We start from the raw sequence: 11,187 nt of genomic DNA on the forward strand, positions 1-11,187 counted from the left end.
TAAGGCAATCGGACCCCCGTAATATTCCGCCCTTCTGCGTCATGGCTGCCAGTCGCAGTCCTTCAGTGGATCTTGAAGTCGACACCAGCCAGCTCGGGTCCCACCAACGTTTCCACACTAGAGAGTGCAACCTCTCACAGGCCTTGCTACGGCCCTAAAGCCGCACAGAAGAAAAACTTGCGTTGCCAGCTTGCCCCAAAGCAAGATGGCTGCCAATCTCTAGTCTCCGGTACCGAAGTGAAGCTATCCACTCCCTGGTTAATGCCGCTGCCAGGCTGCCCTCACCTAGCATGGCTACCCCGGCTCATGCCTCACTATGGTCTCGAAGCCGCCACTAACCGGCCAGGTTCCGGGAGGCGGTGTTCAGGATGCGGCCACCCCCGCCCGCCTCTCCCCTCCCCCACGCCCGCGGTGGCGGCGGCGGCGGCGGCGGCTGGAGCCCGGATGCGGCGCCGTGAGACAGGCCCGGGAGCGCGGCGCGGATGGATCCAACATGGCGGCGCCGAACCTGAGCCGAGAGTGAGGCGGCGGGGCGGCCGGAGTGGGGAGGGGGAGTCGAGCGGGACGGGGCGGGGCCGGGCGGGGCCGCGAAGGGCTTGGGGAAGGAAAGTGGAGGGGGAGGCGGTGGCGACGTCCTGCTGGAGAACCTCAAGAGAGGGAGGTGACGGGACGCTGCGAGGTGGGGGAGGGGAGCGGCCGAGGGGGCGTGCGGGGGAGGTGGCAACTGTGCGGGAAGGCAGGGTCGAGGCGGAGGAGTGGGGCAGGGGAGGGGCGTAAACAAGGGCCGAGGCCGGGCCGGGCCGGGCCGGGGGTGTTAGAGGCCGAGGGGAGCGAGGCTGGGAGCCCGCCGGGCCAAGGGGGTGGGAGCGGGAGGGAGGGGCTGCGGGTGTGGAGGAGAAGGGGCTTGTGGCAAGTGCTGGGGAGAAGAGCTGGGCTCACGTTAGGGGTGTAGTGGAGAGGTGAGAGGTGAGGCTTGGGCTTGAGACGTTCGGGGGAGGCTCTGAAAGTGTTAAATTGGAGGTGGGCGGGGGGAAGGGCCTAGGGGAGAATTTGGGTGGAAAAGGAGAAAACGGAGGTTTGGGGACTGGAGAGCGTGTCGGTGTAACGAGGTAATGGAGAAAGTGAGAGACTAGCCGGAAAGTTTGGGAGGAAGGGGAATGGGATGGAGATAGGACAGTGCAGCTGCGCGAATGATAGAGGTTCAGGGGTTCCCCTTTCCCCTGTGGAAAGAGAGAGGGCAGAGTTAAGCAGCATCAGTTGCAGCCAATTCTAATTGCCAGGTCTTTTAGCTCTTCCTCGGGTGGGACGGGCAGAAGGGAATGGTCTTGTAGGTTTAGAGAATTGGGGTTGGATGAGGGTTCAGCTGGATTTCCAAAAGCTCCCTTGTTTTTCCTGGTTACGAACAGAAGGGGAACGGAGGACCCTGGTAGCGCTGAACTGTGGAAGGAGTAAAGGACTTTCCTAGTTTTAAGTAATTAGTTAGAAATATCGGAATGGGGAAACATGCATGCTATGTAGGACCTCTGTATGCTAAAGTCAAGGCTCTGAAGTCTGAGAAAGGGAACAGAAAACACAGGATGGCATCTAGGCAGCCATGCTAATTAAATGAGCGCTTTAGTTTCCAGATTCTTTATTTTGCTGTTTAGTGCTAGGAGGTAGGGTCAGTACCCGTGTATAAAAAAATGTTCCCGGTGAAATGTAGATGTTTGAGTGGATGCTGCCTCCGTGGATATTTCGTTCTCACTGTGTACTAGGTAAGGGATTTGGAGGGTAGTTACGGGCTGGTAAGTGAAGTGATGAAAAGAAAGTGCCTTCTTTCGCTGTAACCACTTTCTTCCTGGTTCATCTACAGATGAAGTCAGTGTTGATAGTGTAACAAAGTAGGTGGGCCTCATAAGAGATTGAGGACTGAGATGTCAGAGAATAATTGGTTTTCCCACAAGTTGTTACGTTTGGAACCTTTTTTGCCCTAAGCCACTGAGACTGGACATTCTCAGACTTGGTATTGTTTACTGAATTGGGTAATAGAAGGTTAGAGAAGCCTGGGGACTTCGTTGGAAGTGAGTTCTCCCATTTAGCTTAGAGTGTATCATTACAACTGAAATAGCTTTAGGCTTGTCTGTATGTTTTTGCAGCTGAGATTGACTCTTTGGGCCTTTGAGGTATCAAAAAAAAGCTTGAAAATTGACACTTTCCCCCCTTATTTGTTTTTGTTTTGCTGCTGGCTTTGAACCTTGTGCTAGGAAGAGACCTGGGAAATTAAGTTTCCTGCAGAGGTAAGTCTGGAACTTTTTGTTTGTTTTCAAACAATGAAAAGGAATGGAAGTGACATGTTGACGGTTGAGTGCAGTAATGGGGTAGATGACAGGGAAAATAGGTTTTCACTCACCCAACCAGGTACATAAGATTTGTGACAGTCATTGTCTCTTTAGGTCACTGGAAACTGATAGGAGGGAAAAGAGAACAGAAATCAGGTGTCTTAGGACAAGCCTCCAGCCTTGTTTTGTTACTATCTAGTCTTCATGGTCAGCTCTGAGAGAAACATTTGTAAACATATGGAATTCTGTACTCTAGAACAATGTCTACTAAATGTTGCCCTTGGAGGATTGCTGAGACACCTGCTGCAGCTTCTGCGGGCAGGCTTTTCCTCTAGCTTACTCTTTCTCCTAGTTGTTCCCGAATTTTCATTTTGAAAACATCCTTTGTAATTCTGATTTCCAGATATTTGGTTGCATTTTCTGGGTCCTACCAGCAAGCAAGCTCTTTCTTTATGTAGTCTTAGTCATTTTTAAGGTTTTCCATATCCTTTACATTTCAGGTTTTAAGACATCACCCTTTTTTAGTTTCTCCCTCTCAAAAGGGCTTGTGAAAGAGTCAGATACCTCTACTTCTGTTGGGATGAAACTATACTGTTGTTTTCATTTTAAGACACCACTCTCTTTAATTTCTTCCATATGACTTCCAGGGGCTTCTGAGAGAATCAAATACCTCAAAAAATACAGATCTCACTCCTGGTTGGAGTGAGACTAGTCTTTGCTTGGGAGTGGAAACCTAACAGACAACGGTTAATCGAGAGGAAGCCCTGTAGGTACATATAGACTGCTGGCCCTTGGCTGGCTTGTGCCTACCTAAACAAAACAAACAATAAAAACTCCTACAGTGCCAGGGAATGCAGCAATTCATCAGAATAAAGGAGTAGTCTTGGGAACCCCTTAGGGGTGATCTAGATGTTAGGCGCTCAGATAGACCCAAACCAGCCTGCCGGACCAGGACTCTTGTTTACTGGAGTGTTGTCTCTTGGTGTCTGGCAATATTTCAGGCACCGAGATTCTGAAGTTCTTTCTCATCTTCTGTTTGGAGGGTGTACATTCTCCTCACTGCTCTGATACCTTTCACCTAGAATCTCTGTATAATTTCTGGGTAGTTCCCTTGATTCACTGCCACAGTAAGCTGAATATATTTTGGTTTAAGAGGAAGTTGGCCATGTTCTTCCAGTGCTGAAGTTGGAACTCGCATGTGGATTGCTGAGTGAGTGAACTCGCCATCATAGATGATAATTAAGTGTGGAGGGCTGCCTATTAGCCTGCATGCCAGCCTCCTGACATTTCTCCCAAGGACAAGCATGGCCTTGGGAAACTTATTCCTCTTCTACATTTTGCTTTATTGCATAAGGGCTGTAAGTCTGCTCAGCAGCAGGGTCTGCTCATGGTCTCATTTTGGGACTTTAAAGATGGCTGCAAGGTTTCAGTGCAGGATCCTTTCTGTCTTGCAGAGGATGGCATTTCTCTAATCTTCACAGCAATTTAGATTGAATTAGGTCAGATTATACCTCCTGGGATGGGGTGGAAGGGAGCGTAGCCCTGTCCCTGCTGTTCACCTAAATGGCAGCAGCAGGTGATAGAGAAGCCAAAGCTGGAGCGGGATGAAACTCCTTAGTTAAGTTAAATGAGTCTTTGTCTGACTGGCTCTTCTTCTGGAATATTGTTTGATGGGTTTTGGTTGGCGGGACCAGATGACTGCCTTCTCCAGATATAAGATGGCAAGTGACAGTGCTGTTTCTTCTTTTGACCCTTCATCATGCTCCATCTAGAACAGGATTTCTCATCTTTAGCATTATTGATACTCTGGATCAGATAATTCTTTGTTGTAAGAGGCCATCCTGTGCTTTATAGGATGTCTAGCATTATCCATTGCATTTACTCATTGCATACCAGTATTGCCCTCCATTACCAGCCTCACTTCCCACTCCCCAGTCATGACAATTTAAAAAGCCTCCAGACATTGCTGAATGTCCCCTGGTGGGCAAAATTGCCCTGATTGAGAACCACTGACCTAGAAGCTCTGATAATTTCTGTCACTTTGATCCAGCCTAGGATCTACAACTTAAAGGTAGCTGTTTTCCCCTGAGATCTAGGGATGTAACCCTCAGAATTGAGGCCTATCATAGAATTTGCATCCATTGATACATAGTTAGGACCACGGTGCTTTCCTGTATTCTGCTTCATTTTCCAATGACCAGGTATGTGGGGATACTACTTCCTAATTTCCTGGGATTTATAGTCAGGACACTTTGAATTAGGGAACTCTGGAGCAACCTACTCTTCTGATTGGTTGAATGTGAAACCTGCCCATCTGTGTTTTTCTGGGATCCACATAATAGACAGCTGGCCAAGGGGAACAGGTGGGATAGGAACAAGGCGAAATTGTAGGGGCTCTAAGGAGGCTCAGTTTTCTCATGTGCATGTGGCTGCTATGAGCAAGAAGTTGTTTTCCTTCAGTCCTCTCTGTTTGTAGCCAGTGGCTGCAGCAGGTGAAGCAAGAGAGGAAGAGACCAGGAAAACCAGTCGATCGTTGAGTGGCTGTATTCCCAGTTGTCTCCCATGCTTTGGGTGGGATATCTGGTTCTCATAAGTAGAAATGGGCTATGTTTCCTGTCCACATTCTGAACCCATGTTATGGGGCTAGGTAATTCCAGGTTGGACCTCCCGTTTTCTTAAGGGTATGAGTCTCTCTGTGCGTTCGTTTCAGGATTGAAAGAGAGGACCAGGTCCTCCTTGCTCTTCAGTTTTTTGAGTCCCCAGTTGCTTGACTCTTCTGAAGTAGTTTATCATTTTATCCTCTCTTTTGACATAGCCTCAATTTCTTGGAATATAAAATGGACAGAATAGCCTGTATTGTTGTTGAGTAGGTTGCTATGGTATTGGGTAGTTTTGCAGTATGGGGAACGCTAGAGAATATACATGTTACCTGAGTTGCATGTACTTTTAATGGGGTCCTCTCACTCTTGGACTTACGTGAGTTTGTTTTTAATTGGTATTGCTTGTGGTGATCTCTTAGAGATTCAGTTTAGTTCAACAGCAGGTTGCTCCTAGTATATGCCAACCCCCGTCCTTTGCTCGGCACTATAGATATAAAGATGAATATGACCTAGTCCCTCTACTTGAGTTGCTTAAGATACAACAGGCATATAGATAATTTTAGTACACTTCGATAAATGGTTTAAGGGAAATACATGTACAGTGTTCCATAGGAGCACAGAAGAGGACTACTTAATCCCAGCATGGGGGTGTAGAGAATGAATTTGAAGATGGCATTTGCACTGTTTTTTTTTTTTTTTTTAATATTTATGTATTAGTATTTTTTTAGTATTTATTTATTTCACTTTTGGCTGTGTGGGGTCTGAGCTGAGGCACACAGGATCCTCTGTTGGGGCACATGGGCTTAGTTGCCCTGTGGCATGTGGGATCTTAGTTCTCCACCAGGGATTGAACCTGTATCCCCAGCTTTGGAAGGCAGATTCTTAACCACAGGACCACCAAGGAAGTCCTGAACTGACTCTTAAAGGATGAGTAGGAGTTAGCTATCTGAAAAAAGGTGTTATGGGGCGTATGGAAAAGAAGGGAGGGGCCATTCAGGCAAAGAGAATAGTCTAAAGATAGTTATAGAGAAATGAATTGTGTGATGTATGTGAACTATAGACAGATGATTAACGTTAGAGAAATAAAAAGTGACAAAGGCCTGATCTTGGATGGTTTGGTGTGTTGGGTAAGGAATCTGGAGTGTTCTTATTGGTAAGGAGAGGATTGTGGATGCGAATTCGCTTCAGTCGTGTCTGACTCTTTGTAACCCTGTGGACTGTAACCTGCCAGACTCCTCTGTCCATGCAATTCCCCAGGCAAGAATACTGGAGTGGGTTGCCATGTCCTCCTTTAGGGAATCTTCCTGATCCAGAGATCAAACCCACATCTCTTATGTCTTCTGCATTGGCAGGTGGGTTCTTTACCACTAGCACCACCTGGGAAACTCAAGGAGAGAATTGTGGAGAGGTGTTAAGATGAAAAGTGATGTGGTCAGTTGTGCATTTTAGATAATTCAGCTGGATGTAGGGATTGGATTTAGACAGGTTAAGACTGGTTGTAAGGAGAGCCCCCACCCCCACCCCGCCTTTTTTTAAGGAGAGCCCTTAAAGAAACTTTTGCAGTAATCCAGGTGAGAGATTATTGGGACCTGAACCAGCGTGGTAGTAGTGGGGGGGTGGGGGGGTGGGGAAGGTGAGGCAAATTTAAGAAATAGAAAGTAGTATCAACAGGAATTTATAATTGTTTGGGTGATTGGAGGTTGTGGTCAGAGGGTGTAGTAGTTTTGGGTGGTACTTGGTAGGATAGTAAATATAAGTGACTAGAGAGGAGATGAAAGCTGTTTGACTTGAGGATTGGTTATTAGCTGGGTCACTGACATTACCCACAATGATGGAGGAAATTTGTGAATCAAATGCCAAAATACATAATAAATGTAGGACTGTGCTCGGTCATTTACAGGGGGTTGGTAGATGACGACCATGAGGAAAGGTGAGAAAGTGGCGTATATCCAAATGGTGCGAACATCAGGAGAGCACAGGTGGCGTAGGAGAATCCCACGCGTGCTCAGTGTAGGAGCTTAGTGCTGCTTGTTGATTTAAATCCTTGCGTTCTGGTGGATATTTGATTAACTTTCTCAGCAGTTATTCACCTGGACTTGGTTAGATTGTAGGAGAAATGAGGATGGGTCTGTGGAGGGATGAGTCTGGGCTGCAGAGGCCAAGGATGCTTGTCTCATTGAAATCTCCTAACAAGTTAGATGAATTTTACGGTGATTTCATGTGCATTTTCCCACTGGGTTCTTAATAACTCCAAGGAGTAGTTTCTTTCCTCCTTGTTTTGTAGATGGGGACACTGAGGCTTTCAAGTTAAGTGACTTACTAAGGTCACATAGCTACAGTTTGTTAATAATATAGGCAGAATTAAAACTAGTTGAGACTTTCAGTTTCTCTGCTGTCAGCCCCTAAGTTTATCTGATGCAGCTTCTGTGTTAGAATTTAGAGTGAATTTTCTACTTCTCTTCATTTTGCTTTCATTTAAGGGATGAATTGATTGGGGGCACTGTCAGGGAGAGCACACAGGACCAAAAGCAGTATTTTGGAGGCCAGAGGAACAATTGGGACAATGTCTGCTGAATATGTAGCACTAAAATCGCAATTAGTGAGTCTTCCTTAGCGGAAGTGACTGTCTTTCTTTAGTAAGATCTGGACTTAGCGCAGCATCTGCTGAATATAGAGAGCTCTAGGCTTTATTTTTTAATAAATATTTTATAGGCACTTCCCTGGCAGTCCAGTGGTTAAGGCTCCATGCTTCCAATGCAAGGGATGCGGGTGCAATGCCTGATCAAGGGAAGTAAGATCCCATGTGCTGCACAGTGAGCCAAAAAAATCAATAACTTTGTAAAAGTTAATAAATGCTTATTAAACACTACACAGTGCCAGGCATTGTGTTAGGCTCTGAGAGTACAGGCTTGGCTGAGACAAGTTCCTGACATCGAGTGGTTCACGGGTTCTTGGCTTGTCCTTCCAGTACAGTGGGGACTGTGACTGCTGAGCCGGGATTCTGGGAAGCACTGTGTGCCTGAGCCCCCAGCATGGCGGGCCTGAAGCGGAGGGCAAGCCAGGTGTGGCCCGAAGAGCACGGTGAGCAGGAGCACGGGCTCTACAGCCTGCACCGCATGTTCGACATCGTGGGCACCCACCTGACGCACAGGGACGTGCGCGTTCTCTCCTTCCTCTTTGTCGACGTCATCGACGACCACGAGCGTGGCCTCATCCGGAACGGACGTGACTTCTTACTGGCGCTGGAGCGCCAGGGCCGCTGTGATGAGAGCAACTTCCGCCAGGTGCTGCAGCTGCTGCGCATCATCACTCGCCACGACCTGCTGCCCTACGTCACTCTCAAGCGGAGACGGGCTGGTGAGGGTGCCCCTGGGGCGGGGACACTGGGATCAGGGGAGAGCTGTGGGCGGCCCGAGTAAGCAGCACAGGAGGCCGGGCAGAAGGAGGCGCTGACTCCGGGGAGTCCTGAGAAGGACGCTTCGAGGTGCACTGGAGGATTGGACTAGAAGGGAAGGGTGTACCTTCTCCTGAGTGAGTCCCTCTCCCCCTACAGTGTGCCCTGATCTTGTAGACAAATACCTGGAGGAGACATCAGTTCGCTATGTGACACCCAGAGCCCTCAGCGACCCAGAGCCGAGGCCTCCCCACCCCCCTAAAACAGGTGAGATCCTAACTCTCCCTAATTTCCATAATCAAGAAAGAGGACGCTGGACCCATCTTTTGCCAGCCTAACTGAAAGGACACTGTCCCTCCCATATCTGCCCCTCCTTCAAAATCAGATGAGGTGTTAAACGCTTCATCTAGGTCCTATAATGGTTCCCATGTTGTGTCTGCCTTTCAAGTCACATTATTGATACTGCTATAGTGCTAAGTCTAAACGATCCCTCCACATTCCAAGTGAATTGTTTCAATTTCTGCTTTTCCCCTGCTGTGTGTCCCTTTTTACCCTCTGGTCAGTGCCTCCCCACTATCCTGTGGTGTGCTGCCCTACTTCGGGCCCTCAGATGTGTAGCAAGCGGCCAGCTCGAGGGAGAGCCACACTTGGGAGCCAGCGAAAACGCCGGAAGTCAGTGACACCAGATCCCAAGGAAAAGCAGACATGCGGTGAGGAAGCTCAAGGGCTCTAGAGGCAGAGTAGACTGGAGGGGAAATACAGAGAACTGCTGGAATACTGGTCATGCTAATTTGCTTTAGTCATGTACGACTCTTTGCAACCCCATGGACTGTAGCCCACCAGGCTCCTCTGTCCATGGGATTCTCCAGGCAAGAATACTGGAGTGGGTTACCATTCCCTTCTCCAGGGGATCTTCCCAATCCCTCTCTCTTAATGTCTCCTGCATTGGCAGGTGGGTTCTTTCCCACCAGTGCCACCTGGGAAGCCTCGGAACACTGGGCAGCTTATGCTGTTTAGAGCAAGGCTCCCTTTGATCACTGTGGCACAGTGAGGTTGAATGTTACAGTCTCTGGGTGGAGGACTCTGTCTTTGTGGCAGAGTTCATTTCAACTCTTTCTAAGTAATAACTAGATGAAAGGGTTGCCGTTATGACATCCTTATTGTAGTATGATTCAAGTCATGATAGAATCTTAAAGTGAACTTGTGTTAACTAGGAAAATATCTCTTCAAATCAAGGTGCTACTTGTGAGTGATGGAAATAATCTGACCTCGGCATGTTCCCATTTAAGGGAACCTCTTGAATTGAGATTTCAGATTTTCATAGAAAAGAACTAGTCCTGGGAAGAGGTAGAGAAGCTGTTAGGTGTTCTTCCCAACTTTGCTACTCTGCCGTTCTTTTCAATACTTGGGTGTAAACTCAACTCTTACTGCAATCTCTTCTGTGCGTCTTCTTTTCCCCACAGACATCAGACTGCGGGTTCGGGCTGAATACTGCCAGCATGAGACTGCTCTGCAGGGCAACGTCTTTTCTAACAAGCAGGACCCACTTGAGCGCCAGTTTGAGCGCTTTAACCAGGCCAACACCATCCTCAAGTCCCGGGACCTGGGCTCCATCATCTGTGACATCAAGTTCTCTGAGCTCACCTACCTCGATGCATTCTGGCGCGACTACATCAATGGCTCGTTACTAGAGGCGCTTAAAGGCGTCTTTATCACAGACTCCCTCAAGCAGGCTGTGGGCCACGAGGCCATCAAGCTGCTGGTGAACGTGGACGAGGAGGACTATGAGCTGGGCCGGCAGAAACTCCTGAGGAACTTGATGCTTCAAGCATTGCCCTGACCTTTTCCCTCTCACTTCTCTGGGGACTTCTCACCACCCACCTCTGGAGCTTACATGCTGTGCTGGGGTTTGTTCTCTACCCTTCCAACCAATCACACCCCTGCGTTTGTTTTTTTTTAAAGGAAAAGACAAAAGAAAAATGGAAGTGGTGTCCCCCACCCCTCCCTGCACCCATGTGCCTGGGCTTCCCCTTGTTTCCGTTTTCCACTCACCCCCTCATGTGTCTCTACAGTCACCTTGCCACTGAGCCGTAAGACAAATGTGTAGGGAGAAGAAAGGCTACAGACCATAGTCTTTGTAAGGGATTGAAGTGGTCACTGCTTTTGGGTGCATTGAGGGGTTATCAGTACTTCTGGCTTTATGAGGGCTCTTAAACTCTGTCTGAAAAACCAAAGGGCTGTCAGTAGGGAGCTGTGTGGAAGGTGGGACTCTGAAGTGTATTTTGGAAATTAATCACCACCCTCTCCCAAATTATAGAATTTTTTAAAAAGAAGCTGTGGCCCTTTCCACTCTCTCCTGGCCTCTGGTGCTGCTCCTCTCTGCCTCGCTTCCTCCATTCCATGGCTTGAAACCTCTGGCTGGTGTGGCTCCTTCCTTTTCCCTCTCTGTCAAACCCTCTTCAAAGGAACAGTAGGTAAGAGGACTAGGTCAGCCTAGTCACCGTCCCAACTGTGGTGCGTGTGTATACACACACACACACACACACACACACACACACAGTGGATGGAGAAGCGGTTGCTGATTAAAATACACTCCCCCTCAAAAGGGGAAGGGGGAGTGTGACACTTTTCTTTCCATGTTCAAGTGAAAATAAATAATGTACCCTGCAGCCCTTTCCCCTTTTGCTTTCTTCTGACTTGGGCAAAGGGCATCATAGGTGAGAGTGAAGTGATTTGGTATCAATGCCTGCCTTCTTTTTCTTTCCCCATCCTCTACCCTCATGCCCACTTCCACGCTTGGGAGCAGGGGCTGGGGCATGCACTGGGTGTTGCACTTTTCTTTAGGTAGGGAGGCGTGTTGAATAAGCCAGGAGGC

General features: G+C 48.3%; 1 protein-coding gene across 5 annotated transcripts; it reads left to right on the plus strand.

The window, feature by feature from the left end:
* The first annotated feature begins 181 nt into the window (after nucleotides 1-181).
* On the plus strand, nucleotides 182-10,645 carry DEDD (death effector domain containing). 5 transcript variants are annotated; one of them, XM_065947263.1, is made up of 6 exons: nucleotides 182-519; nucleotides 2,244-2,276; nucleotides 7,887-8,275; nucleotides 8,490-8,579; nucleotides 8,876-9,022; nucleotides 9,776-10,645. In XM_065947263.1, the coding sequence occupies exons 3-6, from the start codon at nucleotides 7,951-7,953 to the stop codon at nucleotides 10,150-10,152; spliced, it is 939 nt and encodes a 312-aa protein (XP_065803335.1). In that variant the 5' UTR covers nucleotides 182-519; nucleotides 2,244-2,276; nucleotides 7,887-7,950; the 3' UTR covers nucleotides 10,153-10,645. The 5 variants fall into 5 exon arrangements, with proteins under 5 accessions (XP_065803335.1, XP_065803326.1, XP_065803299.1 ...); XM_065947227.1 differs by having other exon boundaries at nucleotides 275-519; nucleotides 8,472-8,579; XM_065947236.1 differs by lacking the exon at nucleotides 182-519 and adding an exon at nucleotides 589-679 and having other exon boundaries at nucleotides 8,472-8,579.
* The last annotated feature ends 542 nt before the right edge of the window (nucleotides 10,646-11,187 follow it).

This window comes from Muntiacus reevesi, chromosome 1 (genome assembly GCF_963930625.1).
Source record: "Muntiacus reevesi chromosome 1, mMunRee1.1, whole genome shotgun sequence".
Taxonomy (NCBI): Eukaryota; Metazoa; Chordata; class Mammalia; order Artiodactyla; family Cervidae; genus Muntiacus; species Muntiacus reevesi.